We start from the raw sequence: 23,011 nt of genomic DNA on the forward strand, positions 1-23,011 counted from the left end.
ATTTAAATATGTTAAAGGGTTAAATAAGCTTCAGGAGGGAAGTGTTTTCAATAGGAAAGTGAACACAAGAACAGGGGGGCACAATCTGAGGTTAGTTGGGGGAAAGATTAGAAGTAATGTGAGAAAATATTATTTTACTGAAAGAGTAGTAGATGCTTGGAACAAACTTCCAGCAGACGTGGTCGGTAAATCCACAGTAACTGAATTTAAACATGCCTGGGATGAACATACTGTATATCCATCCTAAGATAAAATACAAGAAATAGTATGAGGGCAGACTAGATGGACCGTGAGGTCTTTTTCTGCCATCAATCTTCTATGTTTCTATGTTTTTGCCATCATTGTTAAGTGAATCATGCAGTCATTAAGCAAATCTGTTTTTCCCCATTGACTGCTTGTTGGAGGCTGGCTGGCAAGGTTGCAAATCGTGATCTTGGGATACTGCAATTGTTGTAAATACTGTACATGTCAGTTGCCAAGGACCTGAATTTTGGTCATGTGACCTTGCAGATTCTGTAATACAGGGGTCCCCAAACTTTTTACACAGGGGGCCAGTTCACTGTCCCTCAGACTGTTGGAGGGCCAGACTATAAAGAAAATCCTGTGGTTTTCTTAACGCTGCCCTAGGGGAGGAGGAAGAGGAGGCAAAGTGGAGCAAGTCCCCAACTCCTTGCCCAGTTTTCTCTTTCTCTCTCCTTTCTTCCTTCATCTCTCTTTTTCTCTCTCTCCCTCTCTCTCTTTCTCTCTGTCCCTCTCTCTAGCTTTCTTTCTCTCTCACTCTCTCGTTTTCTCTCTCCCTTGCTTTCTTTCTCTTGTTCTATCTCTCTTGCTCTCTCTCTCTTTTTCTCACTTTCTCTCTCCCTCTCTGTTTCTGTCTTGCTCTCTATTTGTTGCTCGCTCCCTCTCTCTCTCTCTTGTTTGCTCTTCTTTTCTTCTCTGCGGAGGCCAGCGAAGATTTTTCTTATTCTGAATGTCCCTTTAATGCTTTTTAATTTCCTCTGGAACCACCCTTCCCGTCGGCCACTCTCACTGGTCGACTCAGTTGTAATCTGGGACTCCAGTTCAAGCTTTTCTTCTCCTGCTCCAATATGTTCAAATCCATTCCAATCCATGTCTTTGGCACTACCTTTCCCGCCGGCCACTCTCACTGGCCAGCTCAGTTGTAGCCTGGGGCTCCCATCTCAAATACTGAACCTCTGCCACCAAACCAGCAACCAGCACCCATTGCTCACACCTGCCGGCGTTGGGGAGTAGAGTTCTTATTCTTGGCAGCCAGTTCAGGCTTTTTTTCTCCAGCTCCAATCCGTAGCATCTGTTGCTCCCCATCCCCCTGCCAGTCCGCCTGGGGGGGCGGGGGGGCTCGGCACTGGTACATCTGCGGGGGCGGCCAGGGCTCCCTTTCCTTCTCCCACCGCCTATGTCTACTGCCCGCGGCTGTTGCCGCAGGTTCCTCAAGGCGCCGGCGGTAGACATAGGCAGTGGGAGAAGGAAAGGGAGCCGCGGCCGCCCCTGCCCGCCGCGGATGTGCCGGTGCTGAGCCTCCCCGCCCCCCAGGCGGACTGGCAGGGGGATGGGGAGCAACAGATGCTACGGATTGGAGCTGGAGAAGAAAATGGGGACATTCAAAATAAAAATCTTTGCCGGCCTCTGCACTTTTGTCGCTCCCTGCCCCCAACTCCAACACCCGGCTCCGTTGTGCGGCCTTGGAAAAGGCTGCGCGGGGGATTGGTTTTGCCCACGTGCGTGTGTAAAATCTCGTGCACTGCCACGGGCCGGATAAATGGCCTCAGTGGGCCACATGTGTCCTGCGGGCCGTAGTTTGGGGGCCGCTGCTGTAATAGGTCTAAGCGTGAGGACTGGTTGTAAGTTAGTGCCAATGCAACTTTAAATAAGAGATTGTAAGTTGAGAACTAACTCTAAGGAACATGTACTATTTATAAAGCACCTACTAATATTCTCATCCTATTATCTTAGGGCATTTGAAAAGTCGAGGAGAAAATAGTTTGTTCTATACAATAATTCCTCATTTTTGTAGCAGAGTAAATATAGTTGCCTATACTTCAAATTCCTCCCAAATTCTGGGTGTTTCTTTTATTCCACAGGAACAAATGCTTAAACTACGGAGTCTACAGAGAGGGGCGGCATACAAATCTAATAAATAAATAAAACTAGTCAGAGCAATTATTTGTCCATTATTTCTAGTAAAATTATACTTACCGTAAGTGAGATTTAGCATAAACTCTGATTTTTTTGCAATATACCATCTTAGAGATTTCTAAATCTTTTCCCCTGGCTACCCTTTTCTTTAAGAAGTAAAAATATAGTAGCTACATCAAATATAGAAGTATGCTAGCAAGTGCATTTTTTTTGCACTTTGGGTTATGATTATGAAGTAAATATTTTTGTCAAAAGCTGCAATAATGGAATAAAATGAAGCTAAAATGGATGAACTTTGTCATTTATGCTAATCTGTGTGATTATTATAATCAATAATAACTGGAACTCATTAAACCTTCCCTATTTCTAGCTGCATGAAGCCTACAGCAGAATTTGTCAGAAACAGAAAGTAGGATCTGTTGACCAATCGGAATGCCTCTCGCTCTCATCTCTTTTGGAATCCAGGGGCATTGTGGGACTCAAAAAGGCTAAAGAAGCACGGCTGTCTAAGGTATTTCTTCATATTGGCTGGGAAGGCAGTTTAGATTAATCACATGCTCTTCCTAATCTGAAAGATCTAAAATTAATGTACACATTTTCCATTCTCTGCTGCTTTTAAGAGGAAACCCTTTGAGAGGTTAGCTTTTACTCTATTATAATAATGAAAATAACAGTGATAAAAATTGGCCAGTGATTCTTGTCCTGGCTTTCCTAGGAAAATGTATTATCTAGAGTTCTTTGGTGCCTGAAAGGTCTTTGCTATGCCTGGGGATTTTTTTTAATTTTAGATGCAGACATCTTAAACATCTTAGCTATATGGACATGATAGGTTTACCAGCTCTCATTTCTTGTGTTCCTGTGGAATATCCTCAGGGTAGAACTTTTTCTGTTCAGATCTATTCTTTGCAGAACGGTAAAAACAATAAAGAGAGAATAGAGTTGAATTACTTTCTCACCAGAGCAGTTGGAACTTACATGTGCAACACCAGTCATTCTTGCCTATGCTGGAAGAACTGTCAGAAGTTCAGACATATCATAATGTATTTGATTAGTTGTCATAGTGTGCTCTGACCTCTTTGAAATTTGCCTAAATTTCCAAAGTCCTATGACTTTCTGGAATGCAAATACTCTACGATGAGAAAGCTAGTAACTGCAATATTGTGGAAATTAATTCATGCTAATGCTCGGAATTGTATAGGATATAATTGATTTGAAATGTTGTACAGTTTGAACAATAGAGAAGTTGTACAACTGAAAGAACTGCTTATTAATCTGTCTACACCATTTCCTTGTTTCTGCTTGTACACATCTAAATTTTTACAATTGGAGAAAAGGGAAATTCAGATATTTGAGGCATTTGAATACAATCTTCATTCTATTCCTCTTCCTTCAATGTTAATTCTATGGGAACTGGCAATGGAAATGGTTTGGCAGATTGTTGATTCTTGTAACGATCATAATATTTCTGTTCCTGTTGTAAAGTAGTTGGAAAGCAATGTATGTTGGAAGTTGGACTTTTTAAGTGACAAGTTGATACAGAACTTTTTCTTCTTTATAAAGGAAAAGTTAGAAATTGCCAATAGCTATAGTTTAATCTTGATATTCAGTAATGTCCAAGAAACAGATTCATGTTTGTTTTTCTTCCACCAGGTTTTTCTGAAAATAGAAGAGAAGGACGTGGAACATGCCCTCAAGGATGGAATCTTGGTTGGAAACATTTTGGCTGGGGGCCTTTAGAACTGTTGCTTTGTTCACTTGTACAATACAATGCCTCATATGTCTATTAACTTTAGGAACAGACTTCATCAAGACATACACAGGAGTGCAACGGGCGAAATATTTGGACCATTGGTTTTACTATTTTTAAGCAATGTCAGTGTTATAAAAATTGTCCTATTTTTAAGGGTTTTAAAACTTTTTATCCTTTGATTATGCATTGTTCTTACTTCTCATTTGGAGATTTATTTTTATATCCCAGAAATATTTTTCCCTTTCTCTGCTGCCCCTTCCCTCTACAAATATGGAACTGCCAATGTGATATTTACCTATTAACAGCAGAGATGAGAAAGGATGAAAGATATCAGTAAGAGAGCCCATTTGCAGATGCAGCCATTAATGTTGCAATAGAAAATAAGAAGCTTGAGTTCTTTTGAAGTTGGACTGCTTCAGTGAACTAGATGTCATTCATACTGAGGCTTAGCCTCTTGAGAGCTACAAAGAGGCTTAGCCATACGCACACAGAGACACACACCGCTGAGGGCCCTTGAACATCTTAACATTTCTGAACTATGACTACAATCTTAGCACCAAAACTAGTTTTAGACCGGGAGCAAAGGGTCAATTTTATTTCGGGGCCATCTCTTGAAAAGTTGAATTAATTGAATAGCTTGATTTGTATGAATACATTTTTTACTAAGCACAGTGCATTTCTGAATTGGAATCTACTTGTTTTAACTGCAAAGCCATTTATATTTACATATCACTTGCAGTGATTTCCTCCACTGATTAACTTAGAATTGTTCTGATTTGTTGAAATATATACAACCAGATGTTTTTAACAGTTGCAATTATTTGCTATTGTTTTAATTGAAGGATTAAATCAATCTTGCAGTTTTGAAGTTTAGGATATATGTTTGTTTCAGTATTTATTCATTTACACTGTTTAGCAATATTCATTAGAGTTGGAGTTGCGTTACAGCTTTCTGATTTGGTGAGGATATATACATATCCCATTAATTGTGGGCTTGTCTTATGCTCAGTTTTAAATATACTTGGAATTTATATGTCTAATGCATATTAGCTTGTTCACATCATGCATATTTTAGCAACTATTGTTCCCTTGGACTTTGGAAGACTACTTACTACATCATTTTCGGCATATGTAATTCTGTGAATAATATTGTTAAATTTTACTGAGAATCCTAAAAGAGTGTGTGTGGGGGGGGGGGGTGTTTCAGTTTAATTAGTGTTCTCTAATTTTCCACAAAGCTGTTCAAGCGACCATAGCAAGAGATGTGTTACTTGTGGGGTTTTTTGCATATGCATTTTATGGCCTTCTTGTTCAGTTATGGTAGAATGGGATGACTTGCCCATCTGCATCCCTGATGGCTGACTCCTGTAAACCACAATGGCATCAAATGTTAAAAATCCATGACAGTGTTAAGAGAAACCAGCCCAGCCCCATAAAAACAAAGGGAGATTTTGTGGTTGTCTCTCCTGGCCACTAACTGTGAGTGGTTAACCATTGCAATATATCCGACAATAGGAAAATGTTGGAGCCTGCTAATACGAAATAAAATGTTAACTTATGAGATCTCAAGTTCTAATTGATACGCTACTGTCTACAGGATTTGGAGAACCAAAATTAGTCTTTGGACTTCTAAGATTATCAAAGCACACAGCTCATATAAGCCAGCTTTCAAAGAGTTAATGGCCTAGAGCAGCCACAGCTAATAGAAAGCAGACTTTAGAAAGAATTGGGAGCAGATGGGCAGCTGGATTTTAAATCATATTTTTCTTCCTCCTAGGACCTTGAAAGTGATTTAGTACTCACTGCAATAGCGTGTAGATCTATTGTCTTCATGTGGTGTGTGTGTGTGTGTGTGCATGTTGGTCTATACCTAAGAAAATACTTCCAGTAAGTATTCCAGGTCTGATGCACTGGTTATATTTTGTGCATTGGGGAAGTTTTTTATCCATTGTCCATTTGCTTTAAGACAGCAATTCTTAAATCATCCTTCTCATTTGATCTTATTTTTAAGAAACTATAAGAATCAGCTCTCAAGTTTATGGCAATATTAATTTGAGTTGTGGGGAGTTCTACATGATTGCACTTAAGACCAAAAAACTAAAGTGATGGGGAGTTTAGTAACTGCTCAGGGAGAAAAAGACACATGGACTTTGCTACTGATAGTTAATTTTAACCTTCTAGAGATGGGTGTTTCTGAGGATTTAAAACTTTTTTTTCCTGAAAGAAACATTCTGCTAAAGAGCCCAGCTGAACCAGTGGTTAAGATTGTCAGGTTGAGATCCTTGCTCCAGAAATCAGTAGAATATTGGTTTTGGAGATTCTTGAGATTTTGCAAAGCTTAAAGAACCCATTTTGTTCATTAACACCCAATTCAAATATCTCAACTCCTACCCCCAAATGCATCCACTCAAGGTCATACAGGGGATATTATGATGCCCTGTGTCGGTGTTGGCGAACCTTTTTGACACTGCATGCTAAAATGGGAATGTCTGACAGAAACGGGAGGAGCAGCCACCCGGTGCGCATGCATGCACTGGAAAAATGATCTGGTTTCTGGTGTGTGCCAATGGTTTCTGACACGCATGCACCTGCAAAGACTGCTGGAAGAACAGGAGACTGCTTGTGTGACTGCAGAGATGTCTCTGTGTGCCAAGGGTTTGCTATCACGTTCCCATGTAGTTGCCCATTTGCATACTTCAATTTGTTGTAAACCTCTGTCTCAATTTGAGGAGTCTAACAACATCTCTCAAAACTGCTATAAAACGTAGGCTTCTGAGTTTGCTGACATGTCATCCGCAAAGATGGTAAATGGAAACAAAAATAGGGTAGGGGAATCTTCAACTCGTATGAGTTTAGTTTCAGTCTGTAGGAATGTTGTATATTAGGTCTTACCAGGTATAGAGCGGTATTGGGTTTCACAAAATTACTGAAATTAAGGAACAAGCAAAGCAATGGATGACTCCCCATTTCTTAAATAAGAAATCCCACAATTATCTCATATTCGCCTTTAAGCAAAATAGCTATTGGTTCTTCTTGCTTAAACTTTATTGTTCCTTTAATCCACTGGTCTTCAAACTTGGCAATTTTAAGACTTGTGGTCTTCAACTCCCAGAATTCGCCAGCCAGCATAGCATAGCTGCTGCATCAGTCTTTAGATTTACTGTGAGATCTATACAACAGGCTAGGTTTGGATACAAGATTTTCACACCTTTTTCTTGGAAACGTTCCTGCTGTTGAATCTCGTAAGATGAAGAAGATTTCCTGAAATATCAGAAAATACTTTGTCAGATCCACCAATTTTTTCAGGAACAGATGGTTCAAACATAGAGCTTAGCCATTCCTGCCACATGATTTGGTATGTATGGAAGATGATAGAATTGTAACAATTCTATACACTGCGTGCACACTGAGCCACCAAATGTTGGAATGGAGCAATGATGTTTAATTTTACATGGTTAGCTAAATTGGCTGCCATTCTTTGATAATAAAATGGTATAAATTACAAAAGTATTCCATTAATTGTATGATTTCCAAATAAATTATTTTTATAGAAGTACTTTCCAAAGCTATGTGCCCTACTTTTGAACATATGTTCCCTCTTCTACAAGAGGGGAGAAAAAGAAAAGCTTCCGGCATGAACATTGCATCCCACTGAGACAATGTAAAATCATGTGCAAAACTACTTTGCTTACAGGCAAAGGAGTTGTTGGAAAAAAAATACACCGGTTAATGTAATTAATGGATAACAATCCTAGACGTTTTTTTGCTTTAAACCCATCTTATGGGTCACCTTTGAGATGGCTAAAATCCAAGAGGTCCTGTGTTTACATTTCTATAATTTTTATTTTCTGGTGGAAGTCATAACACCGCAGGGTGACCTATAAAAACCGTGTGGAGTTTTTTTTTTTAACCAGTAGAGGATTTCAGTGATGGGCAAGAGCCTCTCCCAAGTTTTGTTTTTTTTAAAATAAACCGCCCCCTGCTTGCTTGGGAAATAGGTCGCAGAACGCTTTCATCAGGTTATTTTTATTTATTTTGTCCAATACAATTTGAAAGTTAAAGAGAATAAAAGCTTCCTGTTTATTGATTTCCAACGCCAATTTGCGGCAGAAAACTTTGTACTCTCCTCCCGCCGCATCCCTCTTTTTCCCAAGTGACCTTTGCTATGGAAAGAAAGTTCCAAAACAAATCCAGAGCAGGGTCATTACCTGCTTTTGTGGCGGCTGTGCGAAAGCCAAGACTGGCGTAGAAGGGTATTAGGACCCAGTGGGAGCGGGATTTCGTTTGCCGCTTGGCAGACAGTCCATACCCTAAGCGAGACAGAGGGGGAATCCTGTTTTCCACCAAGGGCTTCCCCGAGGATCTGAAGAGTCCCGGCTCCCCTGGCAGCCCGTCTCCTTTACCAGGTAAGCAGCCTGTCGTCTCTCCCCGTCTCTCTCCTTCATGTACGTAGACTATATTTAAATACAAGCATCTACACTCCGGATGGAAAGAGAATGCCTTGGCCGCTTTTCGTTTAGTAAGACCCTCCCCCCGTCTGATCTTCGCTTCCTCTCCCTTCAGGGGTTTCCAGCTAGCAGATGCTCCCGCCGACGTAAGCGCCGCTGCCCACCAGGAAAGTTGTGCGTGGGAAGAGGACGGTCGGGTTTGTGTAACACTCGTAAAATCTCTCTGGGAGATTCTTAGCCCCCTTATTTATCAGACGATGCCAGCCTAGAGGTGGCTCGCAAAGTTGGGACGGGCTTGGGGTGGATTTGTTCCCCCCTTTTTTACAGTAGCTGATACCGAGGGCAAATAAAAAATAAAAAAATAAATGCAGAGTATAGGTTAGCATGGTTGAAGTTGAACCTAATGGGCTCAGGCAGCGGAGGTCAGAGTTTAATGAAGAACAACTTGGGACCAACAACAGTAAGCTGAATCTCAATACTGTAATGGGATAATTGTATAAATGTCTCTTCTATATTCTTTGAGAAACAGCAGGCTTCACATTTGGTTTTTTTTTTTAAGAGTTTAAATTTATTACTTAAATTTTATAGATGTAGTAATTCAAGACAAGGCAGCACATCAAGTTGATTGCGTGGGGCAGGGTATCCTCACCCAGATTTTTTTTTTTTAGGCCTGTGCAATTCCAGAAGCATTTCTGGGTCAAGACTGGATTCAAAGTTCAGTTCTAAAAAAAGATTGTTGATGCTACTTTGCTTATTTGCCAGCATTCTTTATATTTTGCAAGACAGCACAAATGTCTAAGCTACCCTGAACAAATTGTGCAATAAAATTTATCTGGATAGTGGTTAGGTTGTTGTTGTTTAGGAAAATAGCTGGATGAATTATAGCTATGTTTCACTCTCAATTGTCAGGCTATTTCATTCAAACCTCTAAGGAGGTGCTTCCAAAATTGGCATCATCCACTAACTAGGTATGCTGTTCCTAGACAATCTCATAGACTTCTATTGGTTCCCAACAGGATTTAAAGTAGATTTTTTCTGTTGATAGGTGAGAAATCATGATTAGTCTCAATGGAGTTAAAGTTCTTCCTTGCTTGATTTGTAGGCAAAACATGTGTCTTCAACCTTGCTTCATTTGACAAATTTTTCTTTTCTCCAGAATTTGGTCCACAGGTCAGCCTCTTCTAACTAGTCTTTTCTGGGCTATAGCTCTATTCAATGAGCCATGTTCATTCAATATGATGGGAATAATAATTTAACTGCAAATCGTGCAAAATGCGGCCGTGCGAGCAGTCATGGGTCTTCCCAGATACACCCAAGTTTCTACAACACTCCGCGGCCTGCATTGGCTGCCAATTTGTTTCCAAACACAATTCAAAGTGTTGGTGATGACCTATAAAGCCCTACATGGCATCAGACCATATTACTTAAGGAACCACCTTCTGCCGCATGAATCCCACAGAGTTGGCCTTATCCAGGTCCTGTCAACCAGACAATGTCATTTGGCGGGGCCTAGGGGAACAGCCTTCTTTGTGGTGGTCCCAGCCCTCTGGAATCAGCTCCCTCCAGAGATTCGTACTGCAACCACCCTCCTCGCCTTCTGCAAAAGCCTTAAGACCCATCTATGTCACCAGGCGTGGGGCAACTAGTATATGCCCCCCCTCTGTTCTGACCATTAATGTTATGTGTGGGTATGATTGAGTAAATTGACTGATTAATTTTTTTAATTAATGGGGTTTTAGCTATATTTTTAACTATTGGATTTGTATACTTATTGTTTGCATTGTATGTTGTGAGTTCTGTCCCGGGTCCCCGGAGAAGGGCAGTATACAAGTCTAAATAATGCACCGCCATCTTGTTTTTGGTTTTTGGGGAGGGTGAATTTTTTTTTTTTATTTGTTACTGCAAATGCTAGCATTTAATCTTGGCCCAGAAGAAGCAAACCAGCAATGAGGTAAGTTAGAACCCCACTCCTGGTTTGGGGATGAAATTACAGAGTCAGTTAGTGCATTCTAGGCATTGATCACTTTGTTGCTTAAGTATTTTCTGCTATTGGGTTTGGAGAAGTTTATCTTAAATTTAAGATTTAAGATTTAAGATTTATTAGATTTGTATGCCGCCCCTCTCCGAAGACTTGGGGGTGGCTCACAACAACAACAATACAATACAGTACAAATCCAATATTAGATAAAAAACGAAATTTAAAACTCATAGATATTAAAAGCAATCGTTACTGCACAATCACACCATTCTCATGTATTACAGTCAGGAAAAAAGGTGGTGGTGGGGGAGAGATAGTTATTCCCCCCATGCCTGGCGACATAGATAGGTCTTCAACATATTGCGGAAGGTGGTAAGAGTAGGGGCAATTCGAATCTTTATATCTATTGTGTGCTCGTCATTGACAGGTAAGACATTTTAGCAGATAATTTTGTGTGCTACCCTTAGGTCAGACCGAAAGCGGTGTAGTTCTAAATTGTCTAAGCCCAAAATTTCAAGCCTTGTGGTGTAACATATTCTTTTGTGAGCAGAGGAGTGGAGGACTGTTCGTGTGAAATGTTTCTGAACTCACTCAATTGTATTAATGTCCGATAATTAGTGTGGGTTCCAGACAGATGAGCTGTATTCGAGAATTGGTCTAGCAAATGTTTTGCACGCTCTAGTTAACACTTACCAGAGAAGAAGCTAGATTAGATTAGGTTAACAGTTTTTAATACCTTTTTGGCAATGTTGGTACAGTGAACTCTGGCACTTATAAAATTAGAGATGAGTACTCCAAGGTCCTTGACAGAGTAAGGGTCATCTACGAGATCGTATCCATCCAGCTTGTATTTTGTGTTCTGATTTTTTTTTGCCAATACAAAATGTGAGACAGAGCATTGGTTGGCTGAAGATGATGGGAAGTTATCACTGAATCTCAAGGTATATAAATCCAATAATAATAATAATAATAATAATAATAATAATAATAATAATAATAATAATTAACACGCTAACTGACTGCAATTTTTCTGCTACTCTTTTCTAGAGGAAAATCATTGCTCATCCAAATCCTTACCAATTGTTTCATTTTGCTAGAGGTTAAATAGAACCAAAATAGTGTATTGGTAGTCACTGGGTTATTTACTGCACTAAATTATTTACTTCAATGTAGAAAGGTTTTGTTTTGTTTTAGTTTTGTGGCATTATTGCTTCATAATTACTTGGTTTTGCAAAGAAGAGAGCTGAAACTGAGCAGAGTTGAAAGAAGTGCTTGTTTTTTTATTGTTAGTGGAAAATAAACATCAACTTGTATGGTAATAATAGCTTATTTATGAAAGAGTTCCTTCTTTACATTAGTATCTGTTCTCCTAGGGCACAATTGGCTAATATGAAAACTTAAGGCAGAGGTCTTCAAACTTGGCAACTTTAAGACTTGTGGACTTCAACTCCCAGAATTCTCCAGCCAGCCATGAATTCTGGGAGTTGAAGTCCACAAGTCTTAAAGTTGCCAAATTTGAGGACCCCTGACTTCAGGGATTTGTCAATATAGTCACATAGTCCTACCTTCACGTGCCACTAGCATCATATAGGATAATATCTGCACATATGGCCCACTTCTATTGGGCCAGCTGGACAGATGCTTTCCCTTCAGTCTTTCTAGTAGGAGGGAGAGGACATCTGATGCTTTTCACATTGTTGCAGGGGTGCCTTAACTATCTAACTCACAAGGAAAGGAATAAGTAATCAAGGATGGCTGGTTGCCAGATTGAAAATAATGCATTCTTGTCAGGTGGAAACTGGGCTATTAAATTTGCTGGAGAAGCTGAGATTGAGTGAAAGGTGGTTCTGTGGTCCCTAATGGATCAAAGATTTAATGGTCAAAGCTTGAGCTTCAGTGCTGCACCAGGTTTCAATGCGGAAGCCCATGTTGCCTCTGATTGCCTCAAACCTTGGTTTCTTCTTAAAGCTTGAGATGAACAAACTGGAAAAGTTGACTTCTTCAATCCATCATGGCTAGATGTTTTTGAATTAGTTTTAAAAAGTTTTTCCCCCCATATGGAATTATATTCCTATACTTTTGATGAAACTATAGCTGTGATGAATATATTTTTGGTTGTCTTGAAGTAAATGGTACACTGACAATGGATATGTTTAACACATCAGTTAAATATTTAATAAATATATTTGCATAACATACTAAGCTTGGATGGATATCTGTAATCTTGATTGGGTATTTTGGGTTTAATCAGGGGTTGGTTATAACTTACCTTGTTGCCGGTTCATTTCCTCCTGTGCTGCTTGGACACACATATGCACAGTGCTGAAAATTTGGCTTCTGCACATGCATAGAAGTAAAAAAAACCAGCTTCTGCACATGCACAGAAGCAAAAAACAAGATGGCAATGCCTATTGTGCTGCTGAGAGAGTTGGATCAGGGGTGTGGGCAGCTGGCCATCGCTCCCAGTTTGCAAATGGGGGGAAATTCCTGCTACCGGTTCTAAAGAAGTGGTCCAAACGGGAGGAACCCAGCTCTGGGTTTAATGTATCATATGAATCAATATAATTTAGTTAATTTACAATTCAGTGCTATAGAATGCAAATCTGCTCACTGTAATTGTATTAAATGTATTATACACTTATAGTTTGAAACTTAAGATTTATGTTTGATGGTAGGGTAGATGCTATAGTAAATGTGCAGGAAAATAAACCCTCTGCTTTGAAACCCTTTCTTCTGTTGTTATAGGTATAGCAACTGTGATATAGGGAGAAGGGAAAGAAAAGCTCAGAGTAGTTTGATAAACGTACTTTGTGCTTCCTATAATTTTCCCACTTGATGTATTTTGAAGCAGAAAATTGATTGCCTTCCCACCAAAAGGTGTGAAAAGCATTGTGTTTGTTGAGTTCTGGGACTGAAGAGGCAGGAGACAGGCTTGCAAAAACACAGCTCTTTAATTCAGCAACAAGTAAGATCCAGCAAAGAGCCAGGCTGACAGCTCTCCCTTCTATACAGAGCTGTCAGATGACTCAACCAATTATCAGGATTCATTTTACCACTAGAACAGGGGACCTTGGAGTAAACAGCAGGATCTTAATACATAATACCCCTCTCTTTTTGGTATGGTCCAACCATTAACATACACAGCCCCATAAGGAGGTGGGACGAGTACACACCCCAGTAGATCTGCATGGTTCAGTTGGGGAGTTGGCTTTGGACAGAGAGATGGGGTCCGTTGTCTCTGACTCTGTCTGTGGAACCTCCTGGAATGTCTCCCGGGTAGGGGTGGGCTGCTTCCTGGACAGAGAGGAAGGCAGTGGTATAGCAAAAATGCAACTCCACCCCGGAGCACCCAATTTGCACTGAAAGATGTTGAAAGAAAATGTAGGGCGTCCTGCATAAGCCACACTCACAGTGTGGTAGTAAAAATTTTGGTAGCTCTTCTCTGCTCCCGGGCCTATGTAATGTAGTAAATACTGGCACCAGGTATGCACTCTGCTGGAGGGCTTTATTTAAAATGCATTTATAGTCAGCGCATATCCTTATTGACCCATTGCTTTCGACTGGAGTTACTATTGGTGCTTCCCACGTCACATAATCGACAGATCCAAGTATGGCTTGGCTAGTTAAGGACTTTACCTAGTTTTAATCTTATCGGAGCTATACTAGGATCTAGACTGAAATAAATTGTGGTGCCCACATACTTGCTGAACCCATGATTGAAAACATTCTGAAATTCCCAGAGGTCATTGGCACACCCATTGGAGATGGTGTTAATTCCAGTCACCCCCAGGGCTGTCATGGGCCGCTGTTGTCTTTTTGCGGGGGAACAACATACTCCGGCGATGGAGTGACTCTGCGGCTTTATGGGAGGACTCTGTGGTCCTGGCTTTGTCCAGTGCGGTCCTTTGGCGGGCCCCAGGGGAAGAGCCTTCTCTCTGGCGGCCCCAGGCCTCTGGAATCAACTCCCCCCAGAGATTAGAACGGCCCCCACCCTCCTTGTCTTTCGCAAATTACTCAAGACCCACCTTTGTCACCAGGCATGGGGGAGTTAGGATATTCCTTCCCCAGGCCATTACAAGTTATGTATGGTATGTTTGTGTGTATGTTTGGTTTTTATAATAAGGGTTTTTAGTTGTTTTATTAAATTGGATTGTTACATGTTATTTTTTATCATTGTTGTTAGCCGCCCCAAGTCTGCGGAGAGGGGCGGCATACAAATCCAATAAATAATAATAATAATAATAATAATAATAATAATAATAATAATAATAATAATAATAATAATAGGACTTGTCAAAGACCCTTCTCTCTAGTTGAATGTCATGTACCTAGCAAATTAGCTGGTCTAATAGGATGTCATCAATGTCTGGGAAATCGCAATGCATGGTGCCTTGCATAATGCAGCTAGGTACTGGTTTATGGATTCTCCATCATGCTGGAAGCACTGCTAGAATGGCATCTGACAACTTTTGATGGTAATGGAGAGTAGTGTGTTTGTAGCATATTTTGTAGAGTTAGTTGTCTGTTTCAATTGATGTTGGCTCAGCCAGGGATTCAACAGTATCGAAAACCTCATGCCCACAGTGGCTGAAGAACAGGGCTTGCTTTCTGTTTTCTGCTAAGCCTTGAAAACAACAGAATCTCATCATGTAGGGCCCCCATGTTTCCTTGGCTGGGTCGAAGGGAGTTGGTGGGTGGAACACTGACATCTCATTTTGCTGCGGTTCGAATTTTTCATGCAAAATGGCCACGGTTCACTCTTCCCACCAGGCTGGCTCTCTCGTTGACTTAGTCAGCTCTTTTTGTAAATTCCTCTTCAGTATCCCATCCTCATTGCCAGTTATTGAGTTCTGGGACTGGAGATTTATTTTTATTTATTGTTAGGCTTGCAAAACACAGTTCTTTTATTCAGCAACAAGTAAGCTCTACCAGAGTCAGGCTGACAGCTCTCCCTTTTATACAGAGCTGTCAGATGGCTCAACCAATCATCCGGCTTCATTTTCCCACTAGAACAACAGACCTTGGTGTAAACAGCATGATTTTAATACATATCAGTGTTCAAAAATTTATGATATCTATGGTGGCTCATTCCTACATTAGAACACCGACTGTGCTAGTATTAAGTGATAAGCTGGAATTTATCTTGAAAATGAATCTAATTTCGGGGTGTAACTGATTAGAATATTTTATTTTTTAGGCTTCCTCTCAATGATCAAATGTCTCCCATCTTCTGCATTCTCAGCTGGGAGAGAGATGGATATGTATGCATGTGTATTAAAATGAAATAAAATAGTGTGCAAGCATTCCAGTTATTCAGAATTTATCATCCAGATCTCGCAATGTCCTATAGCAGAGATATATCATTTTTCTTCTGGACAAAAAATCAACTTTATCTTTATACGTATATCAATTAAATTAACTCTGATGATGGCTGCTTTCTAGTCCATCATGTGTTTAATAATTTTATTGTTGTATCTCATTACCATCTTGTGGAGCAGGTTGTATACATGTGTCCAGTAATGGGCAGCCAAAATCTTTACTGCCATACTGTGGGTGTGGCTTATTTTTGGGGGGTGGGGTGGCTTGATGGTCATGTGACTGGGTAGGAGTGGATTGCTGGCCATGTGACCAGGTGGGAGTGGCTTGAATGATCATTATCGTTAAAGTGAACTGTTAAGTCCTTGATTTACAACGTCACCAGTGTCACTCTCTGGGGTGACAATTCGCTTCACATTTTGCGTGCTCTCCTTCCTGGGTCGCCCCCTGCCTCAGGCTGGGTAGCTAGGCAAATGGGGGCCACATCCTGCCTGCTGCCCATCCCTACATGTTTCTCAAAAGCAAATAAAAAAGGACTTTAAAAAGCTTGACCGCTCTTCTGCAGGGCATCTCAGTTCTTACTACCAGTACTGAGCAGAATGTGGGATTTCCCCTGGGTGCTAGCATTTCGATTCCATGGAAGGTCAAAACTCTTGGGCACTTTGGGAGAACAAGTGGAGGAAGAGGGAATGGATGGCTTATCCATTCTCCTCCTACTCACTGCTTCTGGGTCTCTGGGCTTCAGTTGACCAATTGAATCCTCGTGTGTGAATTAATCAGATCTGACAGCTGAAAAACACTTTGTTGGCTTTTAAGGACAGAAATTGGCAGCAGGGAGGGTGGAAGAGGCCATCTGGAAAAAGGAGAAATACATAGAGTACAGATTGATCACTTACTGTCCACTTGATTATAAACTACAAAAATGCTAGAATAGTCTTCTCCAACTGGTGCCCTCCAGGTGTGTTGTGTTGTAATTCTCACTCAAGGATTTATACAAGACATCTGGTCCACCCAAAAAGTTATCAGACTGGGAAAAGTTTATTGCAGTGCTAGGCTTTTCCAAGTGAGGGTTCCCAGATGATGCAGTATTGAATGCTAATTCTGCCCACAGCCTAGAGTTCGATCCTGACAGAGCTCAAGGTTGACTCAGGCTTTCATCCTTCTGAGGTTGATAAAATGAAGACCCAGATTATTGGAGGCAAAATGCTGATGCTGTAAACCATGGGTGTCAAACTCGATCATGTCACGTGACGTATCATGACTTCCCCCCCCCCCCCACTACTGTGGACGTGGCCTGAATGTGACGTATCCAGCTTATGGGCCATCAGTTTGACAGGCCTGTTGTAAACTGCCCAGAGATTATGGTAAATATATGTTTAAGTGCTGTTGCTATATCTAAACTCTGATAACAGGCCATGTTGACTGGCATAATGGGATGTATTTTAGCAACTTTTGTAAGATGATGTTCTGCCAAATAAGTGTATTCTGACACAAGTGCAAAAATTTGTGGAACATCTTACAAAGAAAAGATTTCAGTGTGGAAAGTGTTCCATGTTAACGTAAGGAACTGAGCATCTGTTGTGAAACAGTAAAGAAAAAAATCATCTAGAATTATAGTGAGAGTCCTCTATTTTGAATGCCAACTCTGGCTCAGTACTTGAGTAATTGTGGACCTCAAACATCTCTGACTTTCTAGATAGGGCAAGCCCATTTTCCCCCCTGAAAGTCTTCTCAGCTTCTAGTGTCTTTATCCATGTCTACATATCTAAAAAGGACTACAAAGTTACAAAGCTGCAAATCCAGGTCTAATTTTGTCCCACTATCATTAAGCTATGTTCTCCTTCATGTCCCTCCCCCTCTAACTGGAAACTTAGTTTAGTTTAGTTTATTTAGATTTGTATGCCGCCCCTCTCCGAAGACTCAGGGCGGCTAACAACAATAAAAAACAATGTAACAAATCTAATATTAAAAAGTAATCTAAAAAAACCCAATTTAAGAGACCAATCATGCCAACAAACATATCATGTATAAATTCTATAAGCCTAGGGGGAAGGGAGAAAAAAATTTCAATTCCCCCATGCCTGACAACAGAGGTGGGTTTTAAGGAGCTTGCGAAAGGCAAGGAGGGTGGGGGCAACTCTGATATCTGGGGGGAGCTGGTTCCAGAGGGTCGGGGCCGCCACAGAGAAGGCTCTTCTCCTGGGTCCCGCCAAACTTATTCCCTTGCCTCATGATTTTATTCTGAATGCCAAAAAAGAAGAGTTGGGGCTTCCAGAGATTCCCTGGTTATTTTATTTATTTATTCATTCATTTATTTATTTGGTTGGATTTTTATGCCACACTTCTCTGGAGACTCAGGGCGGTTATGGTTTGCCCTCTCTGAATTAGAGAGAAAATGAAATTTCCGTTTTGGATATTGTAATTACAGTGATCCCTCGCCACTTCGCGGTTCACCATTCGTGTACTCGGTGCATCGCGGGTTGCTGCTGAGACTTAACCTGGTGCAGAGCAGAGCCCCTCGCGAGGAGGATTCCCCGCATGCAGCTGTGGGGAATGGGCAGGGCATTCCTCCCGCGCATTTTGGGAGTCCCAGTAGCGATAGCTGAAACTGGAGCTTCAGGGGCGGAGCCCAGCCAGAGAGAATCGGAGCACAGAGCACAGGAGAAGAGTCAATCCTGCTGTAAAACCAGCTGTAAAACCAGGAAGCTGTGCAGTTCTGCATGAGGATAAGCTCAGAAGAAGTGGGATAGGCTGCTGGCTAGTCCCCAGAGAGGGACAATGTATGTGGGAGATATATATACAGTGATCCCCCGGGTATTGCGATCCCGATCATTGCGAAACGGCTATATGGCGATTTTGCAACCCGGAAGTAAAAACACCATCTGCGCATGCGCGCCCTTTTTTCTATGGGCACGCATGCGTAGATGGCACCGGGCAGATCAGCTGCTGGGCGGCTTCCCTAGGTCTTCCCCCTCTTGCTGGCGGGAGGGCGAGCGGCGGGCATCAGCGAGGAGTTTCCCCACCGCCCACGTAAACTCCTCGCTGCCGCCCGCCCGCCCTTCGCCCGCCCACGCCGTTCATTCTCACCGCTTCCCAGCTGAGTCCTGAAGCGAATTGCCTTCAGGACTCAGCTGGGAAGCGGCGCGAGCGAGCGGCGCGAGCGAACGGCTTGTCCGCCGCCTGCCTGCCCGCGCGCCCTTCGCCCGCCCTTCGCCCGCCCATGCCGTTCATTCTCGCCGCTTCCCAGCTGAGTCCTGAAGCGAATTGCCTTCAGGACTCAGCTGGGAAGCGGCGCGAGCGAGCGGCACGAGCGAACGGCTGGTCCGCCACCTGCCTGCCCGCGCGCCCCGCCCGCCCTTCGCCCGCCCACGACGTTCATTCTCGCCGCTTCCCAGCTGAGTCCTGAAGCGAATTGCCTTCAGGACTCAGCTGGGAAGCGGCGCGAGCGAGCGGCGCAAGCGAACGGCTTGTCCGCCGCCTGCCTGCCCGCGCGCCCCGCCCGCCCTTCGCCCGCCCACGCTGTTCATTCTCGCCGCTTCCCAGCTGAGTCCTGAAGCGAATTGCCTTCAGGACTCAGCTGGGAAGCGGCGCAAGCGAACGGCGTGGGCGGGCGAAGGGCGGGCGAGCGGCAGCGAGGAGTTTGCGTGGGCGGTGGGGAAACCCCAATCTTCGGCTCCTCGCTGCTGCGGAAGTAAAAACACCATCTGCGCATGCGCAGATGGTGTTTTTACTTCCGCAGCGCTACTTCGCGAAAACCCGATAATTGCTAGGGGTCCTGGAACGGAACCCTCGCAATGATCGGGGGATCACTGTATATATATATACAGTATTTATTGTCCCTGGTTTGCGGATTTTCATTTATTGCGGGTGGTCCTGGAACGTAACACCCGTGATAAATGAGGGGTCACTGTATTACAGACCCTTAACTGAATGTCTATGCCACTCACCTCAGCCGTCATCTTCTCAAATGTTCTCAACATGTGTTGGGCTGTATGTCCTATTATCTAACTGGGCCAATAGGTGAACTTTGTCTAGAAAACTTTAAACATTAAAGCTCATTTTCCTCCAGACCTCACATTTATTTTTTCTTGTGTTTGACCAAAGACAGTACTAAATTCAATGGCTAGGGCTGTCAAACTCCTAGCCCATGGCCAGATGTGCCACATGCTGGTCACACCCGTGCCTGCTTTAGCAAAGGGGGGGGATCCCAATATGTCATGTAATGTCACCTTGATGACATGAGTTTGACACCCCTGATCTAGTAGGAACCATCACAATCACTTGTGGTCACTGTTGTTTTAAGAAAAAGAAGAAATAACTAGTGTTATCACTCTTGGTACATATACACAGATTCCTCAGTGGTCTGGTGCAATTAGAAATGTTAATGTAGTTTCAAGTCAAATATTAAAATATTATTCTAGTTGAGGTATGTGTTCTTACCCCCTTTTAGAATAGTTCTCAGACCTGAAGAACTTGCAGTTTGAAGTCCAAAATTGTTTCTTATCATCCTAGAGGAGAGGACATGGAATAATTATTTTAAATTATAAGAATGCAAATTTTGTTTGAAGTTTAAGAAAACTTTCCTAGTTTTCTAGTTTCTTGGAAGAGTAGATCAACAATGAACCAAGAGATGGCGTGTTCCCCTTTGTCTTAATTAGTGTAGTTGTGAGGTTAACTTCTATGCTTTAATTTTGATTCTTGCATTGTATGTATTTGATTCAAAAGCCTGAACAGTTTCTTCCAACTCTCTTATGATTTTGTGAAGGGGAAGGGCAGGTTATATCAAATCAAATTCAAACGCTTTATAGAAAACACATTGTGAAAAAAAGGAGATGTTGGGGGATTTCATAGTACAGATAGAGTTCTGGGAACATTAAGACTGTAAGATATGTACTCCAAAATGTCAATTGATTATTAAATAATATGCCTGCCCAGCACACATATTGAGAAAAAGCTGCACAGAAGCTACTGCTCTTTGCTTTATGTTCTGTGTTTGCAATGTCAGGGTGAGAGAAAATGCAAACACTGGCACTTGCAGGCATGGGCAATGTGAAACTAAAAGGTTGAATACTGAAATGTTGGCTGGACTTCTGACTTTATTTTAATTTTTTTATTTTATTATATATTTGTCAAACAAGTATAGAATTATAGTTTGTGTTAACATAACAAAGTATAAAGAATTGATAAAAAGGATAATGGGACAGAAGGACAGGGACGGTAGGCACAATAGTGCGCTTATGCACACCTCTTACAGACCTATTAGAAAAGGGGAGAAGTCAACAGTAGATAATTTAAGGTTGAAGATTTTGGGGTTAGGGGAAGAAACCACAGAGTCAGGTAGTGAATTCCAGGCATTGATCACTCTGTTGCTGAAGTCATATTTTCTGCAGTCATGTTTGGAACGATTTACATTTAGTTTGTATCTATTGCATGCTCTTGTGTTGTTGTTGTTGAAGGTGAAGTAGTCACTAACAGGAACAACCTTATGGTGCATGATCTTATGAACAACAGTTAAATCTGTTAGGAAGCGACGTAGTTGTAAATTGTCTAACCGCAGTACTGTATTTGAAGTCTGGAGGAGTTTATGTCCATACTTTTTAAAAATAACTTTTAATTTCACGGAGAGCATCTGTGAAGGGCCAGGAGCCTGAAGAAGGTGAAAAGGGTTGTAATGAGGCAGAATAGCCACTGGGTGCCACTGTTGCTAAGGGTAAGAGGGAATGTTTTAGGGTAGGGATTCTTGGGGGTGGGCATATCTATTTGACAGACTGATGCAATTGGATTTTAAAGTAGATCCATGGATTATCTCCTCAGTTCCCCAATTTCTTTTTAAAGAGGAACGTTGGCCAGATGTATTCCTGCGGTCATAATAATATTTGGTTTTTTAAAATTTGTTTTTGTTTTTAGTTTTCTGCTTCGTTTACGACTGCCTAGAACAATGAAAAAACTGTAGTTTGCTGTGTTCCAATAAATATAGTTTAGTGTAGATTTTGGAACGTTAGCCTCAGATAAAATAGAGTTGAGGTAATTCTGTGACTCAGTCCATCAAGGCAGCCCAGCCATTGACTCCGTACGTTGTACAAGCTGGCCATTACATTAGGCCATAATATGATTTATTTGTTTGGACATAGCATGCTATCTGAACCCAGCAACTGTGTTTTGTTGATCTGTTTAGTGTGTTGCATGGACTCAGGCATTGTGTCCCGTCAGTGTTCCTTTGTTGCATTGTTGGCTTGTACTGTGTGGCCACAGCCTCCGCGGGTCATCCTGGACTCAAACTTAGGCTCAGCTCTCCTGGCCTGGCGCCCCAGCACCACCACCCCTCCCTTCCCGGCAGCTAGCCTCTCTGTCTTGCTGACCTTTGTCCAACTTGGCAGTGAGTGAACGTTGTGGCTTGGAGCCTGATTGGGAGGAAAACTTGGGGAAGGGGGAGAATTCCCAGCCCAGAGTTAACTAGTTGCTATCCATAAGACCCTTTTTCGGACCATCTTAAAACCTTGCTTTCTAGGAGAGGGGGAAGGGGTAAGATTCTGCTCCCTCCTATCAAAACCCACTAGTGGACACAAAAGCCTCGCTAGCTCTAGGAACATTTCGTTGTTTGCACCATTTGCACCATCGTTTCATTCCAGAAATGCAAGCTTTCGTTCTAAGTCAGGAGACTAGATTTGCCTTCCAGATGTTTCACACTGAGATTCCTTCCTTGGGTGCTGTGCCTCGTAATCATGGCCTTCCAATTCTCTGTAAACTATTTTAGCAATGCTTTGTTAATTGTACGTTTGTCCTCAATATTCCAGATAGACTGTTTGTCGGGTGACATTTGTATCTAAAGCTCCCTGCTGCTATTCTAAAGAAGTAGCAAAATCCTGGTTCATTTATTCCTTGTCGCCCTTAATGTCCACCCCTTGCCCCCCTCCTCTACAGAGAGAACCCAAAAGTTTTTGCTCTTCTGTGTGTCATAGGCTGAGCCACATTCCGTCGACTCCTAAGCGGATAACATCCCCTAGTGGCTATTAATAGTACACAGTCCCCAACGTGTGTGCATTACGTGCTTGACAGACTAAGAGGTGAGCAAGGAGGAAAGGAAATACATGCCAGGTTCAGATCGGGATTCTGGCCTCTTCAGGGAATGGGTTGTATGCCAACTGCTTGGCACATCCCACCATTCCCTCTGGCTGCTATGGAGACTGGCTTTGCCCTGGGGAATCCCTGCACAAAACTGCATCAACTAGAAGGGGGATTAGGGGCAAAAACTGAAGGAGAAGACACATAATATACATTTGTTTGTTTGTTTGTTCGTTTGTTTGTTTATTATTTATTATTTATTTATTTATTTATTTATTTACTTATTTAATTTGTATGCCG

General features: G+C 42.0%; 2 protein-coding genes across 4 annotated transcripts in view; both read left to right on the forward strand.

Moving 5' to 3' along the window:
* The window catches only part of CDC6 (cell division cycle 6), a 36,184-nt gene extending 31,399 nt beyond the window's left edge, over positions 1-4,785 (forward strand). For all 3 annotated transcript variants that reach the window (XM_070730057.1, XM_070730055.1, XM_070730056.1), the window contains exons 11-12: positions 2,528-2,668; positions 3,808-4,785. In XM_070730057.1, coding sequence (XP_070586158.1) covers positions 2,528-2,668; positions 3,808-3,894 — 228 coding nt within the window. In that variant the 3' untranslated portion in view covers positions 3,895-4,785. The remainder of the gene's footprint in view (positions 1-2,527; positions 2,669-3,807) is intronic.
* Positions 4,786-8,146: 3,361 nt separating this feature from the next.
* Positions 8,147-23,011, forward strand: part of RARA (retinoic acid receptor alpha) — a 278,000-nt gene continuing 263,135 nt past the window's right edge. The window contains exon 1 of the mRNA XM_070729251.1: positions 8,147-8,313. The gene's annotated coding sequence lies outside the window, so the exon portion shown is untranslated. The remainder of the gene's footprint in view (positions 8,314-23,011) is intronic.

The sequence above is a fragment of the Erythrolamprus reginae genome, chromosome Z (assembly GCF_031021105.1).
Source record: "Erythrolamprus reginae isolate rEryReg1 chromosome Z, rEryReg1.hap1, whole genome shotgun sequence".
NCBI classification, from domain to species: domain Eukaryota; kingdom Metazoa; phylum Chordata; class Lepidosauria; order Squamata; family Dipsadidae; genus Erythrolamprus; species Erythrolamprus reginae.